General features: G+C 46.8%; 1 protein-coding gene across 1 annotated transcript in view; it reads right to left on the minus strand.

Moving 5' to 3' along the window:
* LOC143940912 (granzyme A-like) overlaps positions 1-18,694 on the minus strand; it is a 48,210-nt gene that overhangs the window by 16,645 nt on the left and 12,871 nt on the right. The window contains exon 2 of the mRNA XM_077462734.1: positions 12,180-12,321. Within this exon, the coding sequence (XP_077318860.1) occupies positions 12,180-12,321 (142 nt within the window). The remainder of the gene's footprint in view (positions 1-12,179; positions 12,322-18,694) is intronic.

Here is an 18,694-nt window from a genome sequence, read left to right on the forward strand (position 1 = left end):
GATCTCAGAAGTGTCTTAAACTGATGTCAAACTGATGCCATTGGTGAAGATACACTAATAAAGGTTTCCCCCGCATCCAATTTGCATGACAGGAGAGTCTGACCGCCTCTCAATGGAGCCGGTTCACACAGCTCTGGTGCGACCGATGTCCGCACTGGAAAAGGGTCCTGTGCGTCCTTGGCTCCGTTTCAGGTACAAATTCAGGAAAAAAGTTCAGACCTGATTCGCACCTGATTTATATATATTTTAGTAAATATAAACTGCTAAATACCTTTTCTCATCCGTTGTATATAGCGGGGACGCACAGGACCCCCTGCGGGGAACTGCAGGCGCATCATTGTGAACCCAGCCTAAAAGAGAAGTTTGTTTGCTATTTTATTTTTTAATCAGACTTACCTAGATGGATGCAGAATCATTCCCCCAAAAACTCTAACACTGAGAACTGAGTGGTCAAATACCACTGGTTACTTAGTTCTTAGGGCTCCGAGAGCAGAGAGCGGGTGACTGTCAGCTCTGCCCCTCTGTGCTCACTAGAGGAAGGGGTGGGAGTGGCTGGCTCAGGCTCTTGGCGGCTTGCTGAGAGGCTGAACCAGGTGCCTATCCAGGTTTCTGGGTGGATCCATGGGCGTAGCATAAGGGGTTGCAGGGGTCATAATCGCAACCCCACCCCTAGCTCCAGGGAGACCCTGCAGCCTTTCTGTCATATTATCATATCCTCCACAAAATCCAGCTCCGATCTGCCCTAGGGCCCCACAGCCACGCTCCAGTACTGAGCTTTTACTTTGCCTTCCACAGTCCACATCCCTCTGTTCCCTCTGTTCCCATTGGCTGGGGATAAGCTGTGAGCCATTTCCTGAATGGAGAGAAGCACGAGGTGAGAGCAGCCCAGAATGGGGAAGTGTCTGTGCTGTGTGCTGGCAACATGAAATGGTAACCAAGCTCAGCGAGGCAAGAGGAGGAGAGTGCCGTCTTTTAGTCAAGATGGGACCGATGTCACTGGTGAGGTATGGCACTGCTCAGTGTCTCCTAGTCACCAGCTGGGATTCTCTGCACCCCCCCACCCAGGGATGTCTACTTACCCTACTTCCCTGACAACTGGGGAAAAGACTCACACCTCTGGGGGGTGACCTTCCCTCAACACCTACCAACACTGACAGAGAAACCTTCAGAAATTGCTAAAACAAACCCCTTAACACCACCCCGTGGGGGCTGAAGAGCTGCAGGCTCCAGAGTTTGTGTCACATGGCTTTGCCCTCCCAGATCTAAGTTGCCCATCCCCAAAGCCTCCTGACCACCTCCTCCCCCTTGCATGCTATGCGTGGCTGCTGAGCTCCTTTCCCATTACAGCACTCTGTACTGTTCCTCCTCCGCAGTGCTGAAATCACATTCCTTTACAACACAGCCAGCTAGCCATGATCAGCACAGGGTGTATCTGCCTACTGCAACTACACTGCCGTTCCACCAGAGAATTGCACAGGTCAGAAGGGCAACATAAAAGCCAGATACACTGTGAAGACTGACAGACTGTGTGTAAAGGAATGTGATTTCAGCCCTGTGTAGTGTGGGGGGGGCTCTATACAGAGCTGGGATGGGAAAGGAGCTCTGCCAAGTGACCTGCCAAGTGGAACTCTGGGAACTCCAAAACTCTTAGCCACTTTGAGTGTCTTGACTGGCGGTGGATGTATCTGCATGCACATTGGAAGTAGTGGGGGGGGGGCAGGTCAACTTGTGCATTGGGGCCCACAAGATTCAAGCTACGCCTCTGAGTGGATCCCAACCATATGGTCATGATCTATCCCCAGCCTGGGTCACCTCTGTAACGTCAGATGAAAGCATGTCACAGGAATGCAGAATAAACTGCACAAGCTTTGACTGGATGTGAAAGGGACAGAGGACATTGCTTTGGGGGCAGAGGACACTACGGCGGGGGTTGTGTAAAGGGGACAGAGGGTGCTGCTTTGTGGGGGCACAGGACACTGCAATAGTAGGAGGGGCAGAGGACCCTACTGCAGGGTGGAGGGGAGCAGAGGACACTATAGTGGGGCATGTGTGATGTGAAAGGGGGGCAGGACACTGCTATGGAGTGGCAGACAACGCTATTGTTTTAGGCGGCAGAGGTCCCTACTGTCAGAGGGGGAAGTAAAATTACTGTGTGGGGGGGTCAAAGGACACTATTGTGAGGGGAATCATGTAAAGGGGAGAGGAGGACACTAGTGGGAGTAGGGGTGGTACAGGACAATATGCTGTGTTTTTATTGGCCGCTTGATAGTTATTTTTTTTAAAGAGACGAGCGCTGCTGGATTATACAGAGTGGGGATCTCCCGCTTACCCGGCTGTCAAAGTCCCGCCTCCTGGACCAGTTCCTATGATAGGCATCATACTGGTGATGTCTATCATAGGAGGCGGGACTTCATCTGAGGACAGCAGCCATGCGGGGTAAACAGGAGATCTCCGCTCTGTATAATCCATCTTCTCTCCTCTTCTCTAGGTAAGGCTGAGCTGCCAGGCACTAAACAGGCTGAGCTGCAGGGCTCTGAACATGCTGAGCTGCCAGGCACTGAACAGGCTTAGCTGCCGGGCACTGAACAGGCTGAGCTGCTGGGCACTAAAGAGGCTGCTATTATGGGCACTAAACAGGTTGAGCTTCCGGGCACTAAACAGGCTTAGCTGCCATGCACTGAACAGGCTGAGTTGCTGGGCACTAAACAGGCTGCATTAATGGGCACTGAACAGACTGTATTAATGGGCACTGAACAGGATGCATTTATGGGCACTGAACAGGCTGCATTGATGGGCACTGAACAGGCTGCATTGGTGGACACTGAATAGGTTGCATTGGTGGACACTGAACAGGCTGAGCTGCTGGGCACTGAAAAGGCTGTATTAATGGGCACTGAACAGGCTGAACTTCTGGACATTGAACAGGTTGCATTGATGGACACTGAACAGGCTGGATTTATGGACACTGGTGAGGCTGCTTTAAAGGGCACTGGTGAGGCTGCATTTATGGGCACTAGTGAGGCTGCATTGATGGACACTGAGGAACCTGCGCTGATGGGCCGCTGATGAGGCTGTGCTGATGGGCCGCTGACGAGGCTGCGCTGATGGGCACTGATGAGGCTGTGCTGATGGGCCGCTGACGAGGCTGCACTGATGGGCACTGATGACACTGCACCGATGAGCACTGGTGAGTATAATACACTCTTGAAATGTGCTTTAAAATGCATGGTTTTCCTTTTCATGAACAAGAAAATAATAATGACGTTAGGCAGTTGGGCTGGTATAATAATGCTATGGGGCTGGTATGACGATGCAGAGGACTAAAAAGCCAGATTTAGGTTCCATAGTATAACAAGTATGCTTTACTGCATATAAAGACAATACATACAGTATATACATATACAATGTAAGATTCACTCTTTTCTAAAACACCCATGTATTAGATTTTTTCACATCAGCACCTAAGGGGACATATTTAAAATTAAGTGCAGTTTTGCTATCCACACTCCACCGGACATCGCAGCACACATACCTCCCAACTTTTTGCGAAGGGAATGAGGTAAAAGTATTTTGGTATAGGACTCACCCCCGGCCTCACCCTATTAAAGGAGAATTATATAAAAAAGATTAATTCATCCCACAAATGTTTTTTTTTACCACGACTATTTCTTTATACTGGCTTTTCAAATATAAAAATGTAGCCATTTAGAAAATTGGATGAGAGGTTTAGCACTGGGGAACACTTTTTGAAAGACAATAAGTGCATTTTATATACAACTACCTTTATATAGATCAGACCAAAATGAAGGACAAATGAGAAGGAAAGAGGGACAAAGAGACTTTGTTCCAAATCAGGGAAAGTCCCTCAAAATCAGGGACAGTTGGGAGCTATGCAGCATAACTGCAAATGTGTGCCATGGACTGCAATGTCCTATGGAATCCTATGGAGTTCTCTCTGCTTGACACAGCAGAAAGGACTTTGTGACTGAAGGAGATGCCAAGTCCAGGCTCTCCTTCTGTTTCAGTAATTTTAATAGTGCAGTGCTGATTTAGGACTCTAACTTCAGTGTGCTGCATTAAGACCATACCACTGCTTTATACATTTGGTCCACAGTGATATTAAAATGTGCTCTATAGACATGTGCCATTAGTTTGGTTTGAATATTTGAAAACCCGAAAAAATAAGAAAATCCGAAATACTACCTAACTAAAGAATAATAAGTATTACTAACTATTAAATTATAGGTATTGGAATTTCCTTTCAAATTTGCCTGTTAGTGAATGTAACGAATACAAATTTATCCAAAATTCTGAATTATTCTAAATAACGAATGCATCATCTAAACGAATGGAACGTAACAGATTAATAATAATAAATAATAATAATAACAATAATAATGAAATGTTATTATTATTATTATTATTAATAATAATTTGTTACGTTCCATTTGTTTAGATGCGACATTCGTTATTTCAGATAATTCGTAACTTCGTAAAAAAAAAATTATTCATTATATTCACTAACAGTCAAATTTGAAAGGAAATTACAATACATATAATTTAATAGTTAGTTATTGTTATTTAGTTAGTTACAGGCATACCTCACTTTTAAGTACACAATGGGGTTTATTTACTAAAGCTGGAAAGTGCAAAATCAGACTCACTGCTGCATAGAAACCAATGAGCTTCTAACCCCAGCTTGTTCAATTAAGCTTTGGTAATAAAACCTGGAAGCTCATTGGTTTCTATGCAGAAGTGAGCCTGATTTTGCACTTTCCAGCTTTAGTAAATAAACCCCATTGTGTACTTAAAAGTGGGGTATGCCTGTAGTTAGTTAATTATTTCGGATTTTCGATTTTTATGATTTTTGGATTTTCATTCTTTTGAATTTTCAGATTTTCGTTCTTATCATTCGGATTTTTAATTTTTTGAATTTCCAAATTCCTGAATTTTTGAAATTTTGCATTTTCTAATTGTTGAATCTTCATATTTTTCCAAAGATACAAATTTTTTCGAAATAATTAATTTTGATCATAACGGATGACCCATAAAAAGAAGAAAAAAAAAAAACTAATGAAAAATGAAAACAAACTAATTTTGGCAGTGCACATGTCTAGTGCTCTATTGCCTTTTTTCTGCTTGTTTAAATTTACTTTTATTTTCACAATTTGTAGCTTTAATAAGATGTTATCTTCACACAGCACACATTGCTGATCAGTTTATCTATATCCATATCAGGGATGTGCCATGTTGGGTCTATGCACACATGTTAGGGGTATAAAACAGTTGTATTTATAGAAAGCACTGAATTGTTTATGTTTCTTCAAGTTCATTTGTTTGTGCTTTTTATGAATTTCAGTTACATATAGGGAGAACATTTTGAGTTTTTCTTTCTCTAAAATGTTGGAGAATTCTTTTCTTTTATTCCTAGTCACATGTTTGGCTTTCTTGAAGCAATTTAAAGTTCAACAGGTAGACTAAAAAAGCACTATTTAAAGTGTAAACACAGGGGTGAACAGCGGCGCTAGATATGGTGAAAACATACAATTATATAGCAACTGGAATATAGGTATACATAAAATGTGTGTGAATAAGCACACATAATATTAAAACATTTGTTAAAACATAATGTCCATAAATGATCCGAGATCTTGTACGATTAGCACCTGGAGGCAGCTCCCTTAGAGTGAAGCGATGAGCTCTGTGTAGAAATGGTAACAGAGGGGCGTCAGACTGAGTGCAGTATAAATCATATATTTAATAAAAACAAGTAGTAACTCCCTTCTCTGGGAGTGGGAATTGCTCCTCTGCCAGCGCACGCAAAAGCAGAATGCAGCATTTCTCGAAGCAAGGCCTGGAAGTGCTGCATTCTGACAGCCCTCTGCGACGGCGGTAACATTTCCGCCATTTTGTGTTTGTACCGGGGGTCTAAGTACATTGCCACCCAGTACTGGTCCTTGACCCTTATGCTTTTTATACGGGGGTCCCTATTAAAACACTGGAGCATGAAGGCCCCCATTTAAACTAAAGTGGAAGCGGTGTGGTGGCCTGGCTCCTGCTCATCATCCAGGATAATGTCGTCCTCTTCATTCTCCTCTCCCCATCCACACACAACAGGGATCCCAGAAAGGTTTAAAGCTTGCTCTTCTTGCTCCTCCTCATCCGCCCCGGCACCATCCTCCTCTGACTCCTCTTCAGACTCCTGTTGTTGACTTGTCTCAGATAGAGTAGCCCCCCTGGGAATTCATCCAGCATTGCGACTTCCTCATCTTCCCACTCCTGCTCCTCCACAGCTTGATCAATGACACGACGCAATGCACGTTCCATAAAGAAGGCATAAGGTACCATGTCACTGATGGCGCCATGGCTGCGACTGACCAGTTTGGTGATCTCCTCAAATGGCCACAGAAGTCTGCATGCGTCGCGCATGAGCAGCCACTGGCGCGGTGAAAAAAAACCCCAGCTCCCCAGAACCGTTTCTGCCGCTGAGTTCATACAGGTATACGTTAACTGCACGTTTCTGCTGGAGCAGCCTATCAAGCATATAGAAGGTTGAGTTCCATCGCGTCGGGCAATCGCAAATAAGACGTCTGACCGGCAGATTGTGTCGCCGCTGAATGTCAGCAAGGCGAGCCATGGTCGTGTAAGATCTTCTGAAATGGGCCGAGATTTTCCTTGCCTGCCGCAAGATGTCCTGGACCCCAGGGTATTTGACAAGGAATCGCTGCACGACCAAGTTTAAGACGTGTGCCATGCATGGCACGTGTGTGATTTTGCCCTGTTTCAATGTGCTAAGCAGATTGGTACCGTTGTCACACACCACTTTACCAACTGTCAAATTGAGCGGTGTTAGCCACTGATCTGCCTGTGAACGTAAAGCTGAACGGATTGCCGGGCCAGTGTGGCTCTTGGCTTCCAGGCACAACAGACGCAGAATGGCATGGCAACGTCTCACCTGGCATGTCGAATAAGTTCTGGGGAGCTTGGGCGGTGCAGCGGAAGAGACGCTAGCAGTGTAAAAAAAGGAGTCAGCTGAGGAGGAGAGGGAGGTGGATGGAGTAGGAGGAGGAGGAGAAGAAGAGTCAGGCCTGCATGCAATCCATGGCGGTAAAACCAAATCTACACGGGTGCCACGGGTTACATGCTTGACGGCCGTCAGAAGGTTCACCCAGTGGGCAGTAAAAGTGATATACCTTCCCTGCCCATGTTTGCTAGACCACGTGTCTGTGGTCAGATGTATCTTGGCACCGACACTGTGTGCCAGAGATACATTCACTTGCCGCTGAACATGGCCATATAGCTCTGGGATGCCCTTCTCTGAGAAATACTTCCTTCCTGGGACCTTCCATTGTGGTGTTCCAATGGCCACAAATTTGCAAATGGCCTCCGAGTCCACCAGTTTATATGGCAGTAGTTGGTGGGCTATGAGTTCTGACAAGCCAGCCGTCAAGAGGGTTATCCGGCGTCATCATTTTTTTACGCTCGAACATTAGGCCCACGGAAACCTGCCTTTTTGCAGAAAAACGTGAGCTTGGCATGATGGAAGGTGGAGTGGAGGACAATTGTGAGGAGAGAGGAGAAGGAGAAGTAGAAGACGAGGCTGGACGGTGAGAGCCTGCAGTGTGGCTTTGTGTGTTTCGTTGCTCCCACTGGGCTCGGTGATGGCTGCTCATGTGCCTTCTTAAGGCGGTTGTCCCTAGGTGAGTGTTGGGCTTACCGCGACTAATGCGTTGACTGCAAAGATTGCAGATGGCAACGCTATTGTCAGAAGCAGACACGTTAAAAAAAGCCCACGCTGCGGAGCCATGTGCCGGTGTCCTGGGAGCGCCAGATGTGACCGTACATGGTCGATGGCTTGCTCCTGATACATTTGCAGTCTGCTTTGTCCCTCCTGTTCAATGTAAGTTATTCCTGCTTCTCCTCCCTATCTGCTGGTCCATATCTCCCTCTGAACTCCCCTCCTCTTCCTCTCTTGTGGGCACCCACGTGACATCACTAGACACGTCATCATTAACGTCACCTTCCTCACCGCTATAAGTAGAGATCTCGGAGTAGGCAGCAACACCGGGGACCAACCTCCTCCTTGGGCTTATCTGGGTACTGTCGTCATACTGCTGAGTAGCGGTTGTTGCTACCTCCTCTTCCTGATCCAATACCAAGAGTGGCTGCGCATCAGAAATGTCCTCTTGATATGGATCGGAAAATAATTCCTGTGACTCAAGCGGAAGGTATGTGGTGGTGGTGGTGGTGGTGTTGTTGGTGGTAGTGTCTTTGGGGGTGTACATAGCAGAGAGTGAAGAAGAGGGTGCAGATCGAGAGGATGAGGAGGGTGCAGAAGAGTAAGGCTGAGCGAGCCATTCAACCAAGTCTGGTGCGTCCTTTAAAGTAATTGAACACACCTGCCCTACCCCTACCACCCCTGCGGAAGGGCCTGCCTCTTCCTCTGCCTGTCATTTTTTAAATGACCCTGTGACAAAACTCTCAGTCCCTATACCGATGAAGGACTGCTGCAGTATAGGGCAGCGGTCAGCAGTAGTGCACCTCAACCCTATGTATTGTGGACCAATACCAGTCCTTATAGAATAGCAGACTGTACCTCACTCAACCCTATGTACTGTAGCACCCTAGACAGACCAAGTTACCAGTCCTTATAAGGAGCTTTGTGGACCAAGTACAGTGCCTTGTGAAAGTGTTCGGCCCCCTTGAACTTTTCAATCTTCTCAATCTTTTGCCACATTTCAGGCTTGAAACATAAAGATATAAAAATTTTATTTTTTGTGAAGAATCACCAACAAGTGGGACACAATTGTGAAGTGGAACGAAATCTATTGGATTTTTGAAACTTTTTTAACTAATAAAAAAATGAAAAGTGGGGCATGCAAAATTATTCGGCCCCCTTGCGTTAATACTCTTGTACTATGCAAGTCGCTTGGGGTATGTCTCTATCAGTTTTGCACATCGAGAGACTGAAATTCTTGCCCATTCTTCCTTGCAAAACAGCTCGAACTCAGTGAGGTTGGATGGAGAGCGTTTGTGAACAGCAGTTTTCAGCTCTTTCCACAGATTCTCGATTGGATTCAGGTCTGGACTTTGACTTGGCCATTCTAACACCTTGATACGTTTATTTGTGAACCATTCCTTTGTAGATTTTGCTGTATGTTTGGGATCATTGTCTTGTTGGAAGATAAATCTCTGTCCCAGTTTCAGGTCTTTTGCAGACTCCAACAGGTTTTCATCCAGAATGGTCCTGTATTTGGCTGCATCCATCTTCCCCTCAATTTTAACCATCTTCCCTGTCCCTTCTGAAGAAAAGCAGGCCCAAACCATGATGCTGCCACCACCATGTTTGACAGTGGGGATGGTGTGTTGAGGGTGATGAGCTGTGTTGCTTTTACGCCAAACATATCATTTTGCATTGTGGGCAAAAAGTTTGATTTTGGTTTAATCTGACCAGAGCACCTTCTTCCACATGTTTGGTGTGTCTCCCAGGTGGCTTGTGGCAAACTTTAGACAAGACTTTTTATGGATATCTTTGAGAAATGGCTTTCTTCTTGCCACTCTTCCATAAAGGCCAGATTTGTGCAGTGTACGACTGATTGTTGTCCTATGGACAGACTCTCCCACCTCAGCTGTAGTTCTCTGCAGTTCATCCAGAGTGATCATGGGCCTCTTGGCTGCATCTCTGATTAGTCTTCTCCTTGTCTGAGCTGAAAGTTTAGAGGGACGGCCAGGTCTTGGTAGATTTGCAGTGGTCTGGTACTCCTTCCATTTCAAAATGATCACTTGCAATGATCACTTGCAATGATCACTTGCACAGTGCTCCTTGGGCGGCACAGTGGTGTAGTGGTTAGCACTCTCACCTAGCAGTAAGAAGAGTCGCTGGTTCAAATCCAAACCACGACACTCCCTGCCTGGAGTTTGCATGTTCTCCCTGTGCCTGCGTGGGTTTCCTCCGGGTACTCCGGTTTCCTCCCACACTCCAAAGACATGCAGGTAGGTTAATTGGCCTCTGACCAAAATTGGCCTTAGTATATGAATGGGGACCTTGGATTGTGGGCTCCTTGAGGGTAGGGACCAATGTGAGTGTGCAATGTACAGGGATAGGGGTAGACACTCACTCAGGTTGAACTGGATGGACTGGTGTCTTTATTCAACCTTACTAACTATGAAACTATGAAACTATGTTTAAAGCTTGGGAAATATTTTTGTATCCAAATCCGGCTTTAAACTTCTCCACAACAGTATTACGGACCTGCCTGGTGTGTTCCTTGGTCTTCATGATGCTCTCTGCGCTTTCAACAGAACCCTGAGACTATCACAAAGCAGGTGCATTTATACAGAGACTTGATTACACACAGGTGGATTCTATTTATCACCATCAGTCATTTAGGACAACATTGGATCATTCAGAGATCCTCACTGAACTTCTGGAGTGAGTTTGCTGCACTGAAAGTAAAGGGGCCAAATAATTTTGCACGCACCACTTTTCAGTTTTTTATTTGCTAAAAAAGTTTAAAATATCCAATAGATTTCGTTCCACTTCACAATTGTGTCCCACTTGTTGGTGATTCTTCACAAAAAATAAAAATGTTATATCTTTATGTTTGAAGCCTGAAATGTGGCAAAAGGTTGAAAAGTTCAAGGGGGCCGAATACTTTTGCAAGGCACTGTAGGTTGTGTGTGAGTGATTAGCAGACTGTACATCAGTCCCTATACCGATGAAAGAATGCTGCAGTATAGGGCAGCAGTCAGCAGTAGTGCACCTCAACCCTATGTATTGTGGACCGATACCAGTCCTTATAGAATAGCAGACTGTACCTCACTCAACCCTATGTACTGTAGCACCCTATACCTTACCAGTCCTTATAAGGACTTTTGTGGACCAAGTAGGTTGTGTGTGAGTGATTAGGAGACTGTACGTCAGTCCCTATACCGATGAAGGACTGCTGCAGTATAGGGCAGTGGTCAGCAGTAGTGCACCTCAACCCTATGTATTGTGGACCGATACCAGTTCTTATAGAATAGCAGACGGTACCTCACTCAACCCTATGTACTGTAGCACCCTAGACAGACCAAGTTACCAGTCCTGATAAAGAGCTTTGGAACAAGTGAGTTGTGAATGATTAGCAGACTGCAGCAGAAGGGCAGCAGTCAAGTATAATATTCTTTCTATATTTGGAAGAAAGAATATTACACGTGTACAAGCCTATTACCATACCACTGATACCAGTCCTGAAAAGAACCTTTGTGGAACTAATAGTAACAGCTACTGATTAAACTGACCCTCACTGCCTCACACACTGCTTCCTGCCTGTCCCTATATAAACTGACAAAACAGAGGCTACTGGAACAATAACTGGAATGGCACTTTTGTGGACCTGATAGTAACAGTACTAACAGCTAATGATGAGGACTAAACTGACTGTCCCTACAGCAGACACAGCGTCCTGTCCCTTTCTCTAAACTGACAAAAGACACTCAGGCTGCTGCAACAATCAGTAGCACAGCAAACCTATATACACCTAACACCTATACCAGTCCTGAAAAGAACTTTTGTGTACCAAATAGCTAGCGATTTGGGTCACTGTAATCTCTCCCTGCTCCACACAGCAACCTCTCCCTATAGTGACAGAAGAAAGAATGTAAAATGGCCGCCGGATCGGGTGTATTTATAAGTAAGGGGGAATGTCCAAGTGTCCATGTGCTGTAATGTCTCAATTGGCTGTCCTGTACCCCATGATGGATGTGTCATCATAGGTCAAAGTTCTTTTACACAGTAAACGCGGAAGTCCGCCGGGTGAACGGCGCCAATAGTCCGCCGAACGGGCGGACCTCGAACAGCCGAAATTCGCCGCCAAACGACCGCCGGGCGAACAGTTCGGCCATCACTAATAAGAACCAGAACCTGATTCCCAGGTACAATACATATCTTGCTTCTGCCGGATCCTCCCTAATGCTAGACCAGTCCCTGCAGCTTCTTGTCTCCAACACTCCAGTAATCTAAGGTGCTTTGACTTCACCAGGTTCCATGCAGGGCATAAGGATGTCACGGGACAGTCCAGTCCATTGCCAGAGTGGGGGAGAGGGCTGCATGGGATCCTTTTTTGTTTTCCAGGGTTTTGCTTTAAGAAACAATTATAACAGTTGTAATAAGCACAGATAATCTGATATTTACTTACACTTTACAGTGAGCTGCAGTTAATACCCAGTCAGCTTTTATTAATGTTCCAGCACATTGGTATTCATTTGTATTCAGTAGAGCCATATATGGTCTAGAGTGAGGAGTAGCTTCCCGTCCTCCAATGATTTTGCTGCACTCACCTGTACAATAATAGGAACACATTATGAAGATAACAAAAAACAATCGAAAACATTGTAAATAAATCTGTCAGAAACACGGGCACCTTAAAACATGGTCAGCCCTACTGACCAACAGCTCAGAAAGTGGTATGTAAGAAACACATCACTTTCAAACCAGCAACCAAGCAAAGTTGCAAATATTTTGTACTTTTTGCGTCAGAAAAATATTAAATACTGTATCTGAATATTTTCTATGTTAATTTTCAGTTAGCTGTAGGCTCCTTTTCAGATGTTTACCAGATTAGTAGACTTAGCGTCTTTGCTAAAATAAAGTCCATCGTTTACAGAACTCAATAGTTCAAGCTAAAATGTTCTCTCCTGCACATACTACATTATGTCATACCCTTGGTACGGCCCTCCTGCACATACTACCCTATGTCATACCCTGAGCAGTTCTCTGTTGCACATTCTGCCTGCTGTCATACCCTCTGGGATCCTTTCCTACACATACTGGCTGCTAACACTCTTTTTTAGCATTGTTTGTTTTATCCCACATTTTCTCATTGTGGAACTACCCCAGTAATAATAATGATGCACATTGCAATGGTCCTGATAGGTTCTCCACAACAGTGCTACTGGTCAGCTCTAAATCGAAACTGCCTTCTAAATTATTGCCTTACACATTTGATTCAACATTGTATTCCTTATCTACTTGAAGCTGGTCAGTATAATATACACATATTATATATATAATGAAGCATCTAAAGCTTTGTTGGTACAGAGGTATACAGAATACAAATAGGTACAAATATCGTTTCTTTTGGACCTGTGTTCACGTTTATGGAACAAATGTAATGGTAAACTAACATTGGATGTCCCCCAGTTCCTGCTGTACTTACCTCCAGGGTGGCTGAGCTGTCAGCACTAGTGATGGCCAAACAGTTCGCCCGGCGGTCGTTTCGCTGCGAATTTCGGTTGTTCGCGATTCGCTCGATCGGCGGACTATTGCCGCTGTTCGCCCGGCAGACTATGTAAAAGAACTTTGACCTGATGACACATCCATCATGGGGTACAGGACAGCCAATTGAGACATTACAGCACATGGACACTTGGACATTCCCCCTAACCTATAAATACACCCGATCCGGCGGCCATTTTACATTCTTTCTTCTGTCACTATAGGGAAAGGTTGCTGTGTGGAGTAGGGAGAGAAAAATCGCTAGCTATTTGGTACACAAAAGTTCTTTTCAGGACTGGTATAGGTGTTAGGTGTATATAGGTTTGCTGTGCTACTGATTGTTGCAGCAGCCTGAGTGTCTTTTGTCAGTTTAGAGAAAGGGACAGAGCGCTGTGTCTGCTGCTATTTTAGGGACAGCCAGATTAGTCATCATCATCATCCTCATCATTAGCTGTTACTATCAGGTCCACAAAAGTTCTATTCGAGTGACCAGTAATTGTTCCAGTCTTCTCTGTTTTGCCAGTTTGTATAGGGACAGGAAGGAAGCAGTGTGTCAGGCAGTGAGGGTCAGTTTAAAGAGTTGCTGTTACTATTAGTTCCACAAAGGTTCTTTTCAGGACTGGTATCAGTGGTACGGTAATAGGCTTGTACACGTATAATATTCTTTCTTCCAAATATAGAAAGAATATTATACTTGACTGCTGCCCTTCTGCTGCAGTCTGCTAATCATTCACAACTCACTTGTTCCACAAAGCTCTTTATCAGGAATGGTAACTTGGTCTGTGTAGGGTGCTACAGTACATAGGGTTGAGTGAGGTACAGTCTGCCATTCTGTAAGGACTGGTATCGGTCCACAATAGATAGGGTTGACGTGCACCACTGCTGACCGCTGCCCTATACTGCAGCAGTCCTTCATTGGTATAGGGACTGACGTACAGTCTGCTATTCAGTCACACACAACCTACTTGGTCCACAAAGGTCCTTATAAGGACTGGTAACTTGGTGAAGGGTGCTACAGTACATAGGGTTGAGTGAGGTACAGTCTGCCGTTCTGTAAGGACTGGTATTGGTCCACAATAGATAGGGTTGACGTGCACCACTGCTGACCGCTGCCCTATACTGCAGCAGTCCTTCATTGGTATAGGGACTGACGTACAGTCTGCTATTCAGTCACACACAACCTACTTGGTCCACAAAGGTCCTTATAAGGACTGGTAACTTGGTGAAGGGTGCTACAGTACATAGGGTTGAGTGAGGTACAGTCTGCTGTTCTGTAAGGACCGGTATCGGTCCACAATAGATAGGGTTGACGTGCACCACTGCTGACCGCTGCCCTATACTGCAGCAGTCCTTCAGCAGTATAGGGACTGACGTACAGTCTGCTATTCAGTCACACACAACCTACTTGGTCCACAAAGGTCCTTATAAGGACTGGTAACTTGGTGAAGGGTGCTACAGTACATAGGGTTGAGTGAGGTACAGTCTGCCGTTCTGTAAGGACTGGTATCGGTCCACAATAGATAGGGTTGACGTGCACCACTGCTGACCGCTGCCCTATACTGCAGCAGTCCTTCATTGGTATAGGGACTGACGTACAGTCTGCTATTCAGTCACACACAACCTACTTGGTCCACAAAGGTCCTTATAAGGACTGGTAACTTGGTGAAGGGTGCTACAGTACATAGGGTTGAGTGAGGTACAGTCTGCTGTTCTGTAAGGACCGGTATCGGTCCACAATAGATAGGGTTGACGTGCACCACTGCTGACCGCTGCCCTATACTGCAGCAGTCCTTCAGCAGTATAGGGACTGACGTACAGTCTGCTATTCAGTCACACACAACCTACTTGGTCCACAAAGGTCCTTATAAGGACTGGTAACTTGGTGAAGGGTGCTACAGTACATAGGGTTGAGTGAGGTACAGTCTGCCATTCTGTAAGGACTGGTATCGGTCCACAATAGATAGGGTTGACGTGCACCACTGCTGACCGCTGCCCTATACTGCAGCAGTCCTTCATTGGTATAGGGACTGACGTACAGTCTGCTATTCAGTCACACACAACCTACTTGGTCCACAAAGGTCCTTATAAGGACTGGTAACTTGGTGAAGGGTGCTACAGTACATAGGGTTGAGTGAGGTACAGTCTGCTGTTCTGTAAGGACCGGTATCGGTCCACAATAGATAGGGTTGACGTGCACCACTGCTGACCGCTGCCCTATACTGCAGCAGTCCTTCAGCAGTATAGGGACTGACGTACAGTCTGCTATTCAGTCACACACAACCTACTTGGTCCACAAAGGTCCTTATAAGGACTGGTAACTTGGTGAAGGGTGCTACAGTACATAGGGTTGAGTGAGGTACAGTCTGCCATTCTGTAAGGACTGGTATTGGTCCACAATAGATAGGGTTGACGTGCACCACTGCTGAGCGCTGCCCTATACTGCAGCAGTCCTTCATCGGTATAGGGACTAAGAGTTTTGTCACAGGGTGATTTAAAAAATGACAGGCAGAGGAAGAGGCAGGCCCTTCCGCAGGGGTGGTAGGGGTAGGGCAGGAGCAACAGCCTTGAGCCAAAGTGGAAAGTTGCAGAAGGTGCGTTCAATTACTTTAAAGGACGCACCAGACTTGGTTGAGTGGCTCACTCAGCCTTACTCTTCTGCACCCTCCTCATCCTCTCGATCTGCACCCTCTTCTTCACTCTCTGCTATGTGCACCCCCAAAGACACTACCACCAACAACACCACCACCACCACCACCACATACCTTCCGCATGAGTCACAGGAATTATTTTCCAATCCATATCAAGAGGACATTTCTGATACGCAGCCACTCTTGGTATTGGATCAGGAAGAGGAGGTAGCAACAACCGCTACTCAGCAGTCTGACGACAGTACCCAGATCAGCCCAAGGAGGAGGTTGGTCCCCGGTGTTGCTGCCTACTCCGAGATCTCTACTTATAGCGGTGGGGAAGGTGACGTCGATGATGACGTGTCTAGTGATGTCACGTGGGTGCCCACAAGAGAGGAAGAGGAGGGGAGTTCAGAGGGAGATATGGACCAGCAGATAGGGAGGAGAAGCAGGACTAACTTACATTGCACAGGAGGGACAAAGCAGACTGCAAATGTATCAGGAGCGAGTCATCGACCATGTACGGTCACATCTGGCGCTCCCAGGACACCGGCACATGGCTCCGCAGTGTGGGCTTTTTTTAGCGTGTCCGCTGCTGACAATAGCGTTGCCATCTGCAATCTTTGCAGTCAACGCATTAGTCGCGGTAAGCCCAACACTCACCTAGGGACGACCGCCTTAAGAAGGCACATGGGCAGCCATCACCGAGCCGAGTGGGAGCAACGGAACACACAAAGCCACACTGCAGGCTCTCACCGTCCAGCCTCGTCTTCTACTTCTCCTTCTCCTCTCTCCTCACAATTGTCCTCCACTCCACCTTCCATCACGCCAAGCTCACATTTTTCTGCAAAAAGGCAGGCTTCCGTGGGCCTAATGTTCGAGCGTAAAAAAATGATGACGCCGGATAACCCTCTTGCCCAACGATTGACGGCTGGCTTGTCAGAACTCATAGCCCGCCAACTACTGCCATATAAACTGGTGGACTCGGAGGCCTTTCGCAAATTTGTGGCCATTGGAACACTACAATGGAAGGTCCCAGGAAGGAAGTATTTCTCAGAGAAGGGCATCCCAGAGCTATATGGCCATGTTCAGCGGCAAGTGAATGTATCTCTGGCACACAGTGTCGGTGCCAAGATACATCTGACCACAGACACGTGGTCTAGCAAACACGGGCAGGGAAGGTATATCACTTTTACTGCCCACTGGGTGAACCTTCTGACGGCCGTCAAGCATGTAACCCGTGGCACCCGCGTAGATTTGGTTTTACCGCCACGGATTGCATGCAGGCCTGACTCTTCTTCTCCTCCTCCTCCTACTCCATCCTCCTCCCTCTCCTCCTCAGCTGCCTCCTCCTTTTCCGCTGCTAGCGTCTCTTCCGCTGCACCGCCCAAGCTCCCCAGAACCTATTCCACATGCCAGGTGAGACGTTGCCATGCCGTGCTGCGTCTGTTGTGCCTGGAAGCCAAGAGCCACACTGGCCCGGCACTCCTTTCAGCTTTGCGTTCACAGGCAGATCAGTGGCTAACACTGCTCAATTTGACAGTTGGTAAAGTGGTGTGTGACAACGGTGCCAATCTGCTTAGCGCCTTGAAACAGGGCAAAATCACGCACGTGCCATGCATGGCACACGTCTTAAACTTGGTCGTGCAGCGATTCCTTGTCAAATACCCTGGGGTCCAGGACATCTTGCGGCAGGCAAGGAAAATCTCGGCCCATTTCAGATCGTACACGGCCATGGCTCGCCTTGCTGACATTCAGCGGCGACATCATCTGCCGGTCAGACGTCTTATTTGCGATTGCCCGACGCGATGGAACTCAACCTTCTATATGCTTGATAGGCTGCTCCAGCAGAAACGTGCAGTTAACATCTACCTGTATGAACTCTGCGAAAGAAACGGTTCTGGGGAGCTGGGTTTTTTTTCACCGCGCCAGTGGCTGCTCATGCGCGACGCATGCAGACTTCTGCGGCCATTTGAGGAGATCACCAAACTGGTCAGTCGCAGCCATGGCGCCATCAGTGACATGGTACCTTATGCCTTCTTTTTGGAGCGTGCATTGCGTCATGTCATTGATCAAGCTGTGGAGGAGCAGGAGCAGGAAGATGAGGAAGTCGCAATGCTGGATGAATTCCCAGGGGGGGCTACTCTATCTGAGACAAGTCAACAACAGGAGTCTGATGAGGAGTCAGAGGAGGATGGTGCCGGGGCGGATGAGGCGGAGCAAGAAGAGCATGCTTTAAACCTTTCTGGGATCCCTGTTGTGCGTGGATGGGGAGAGGAGAATGAAGAGGACGACATTATCCTGGATGATGAGCAGGAGCCAGGCCACCACACCGCTTCCACTTTAGTTTAAATGGGGGCCTTCATGCTCCAGTGTTTTAATAGGGACCCCCGTATAAAAAGCATAAGGGTCAAGGACCAGTACTGGGTGGCAACGTACTTAGACCCCCGGTACAAACACAAAATGGCGGAAATGTTACCGCCGTCGCAGAGGGCTGTCAGAATGCAGCACTTCCAGACCTTGCTTCGAGAAATGCTGCATTCTGCTTTTGCGAGCGCTGGCAGAGGAGCAATTCACACTCCCAGAGAAGGAGTTGCGGATACCAATCCAACAGCGCCTGCAAGAAGAGGCCGGTTTGAAGATGTGTTGGTGACTTCGGATATGAGGTCATTCTTTCAGCCGACCCATCGACAGGTGTCATCCGGATCCAGCATCAGGGAACGCCTAGACCGTCAGGTGTCCGACTACATCGGGTTAACAGCCGATGTGGACGCTCTGAGGAGTGATGATCCCCTGGACTACTGGGTGG

This window comes from Lithobates pipiens, unplaced genomic scaffold (assembly GCF_037356315.1).
Source record: "Lithobates pipiens isolate NorthernLeopardFrog02 unplaced genomic scaffold, aLitPip1_a1.2 Scaffold_3, whole genome shotgun sequence".
Classification (NCBI taxonomy): Eukaryota; Metazoa; Chordata; class Amphibia; order Anura; family Ranidae; genus Lithobates; species Lithobates pipiens.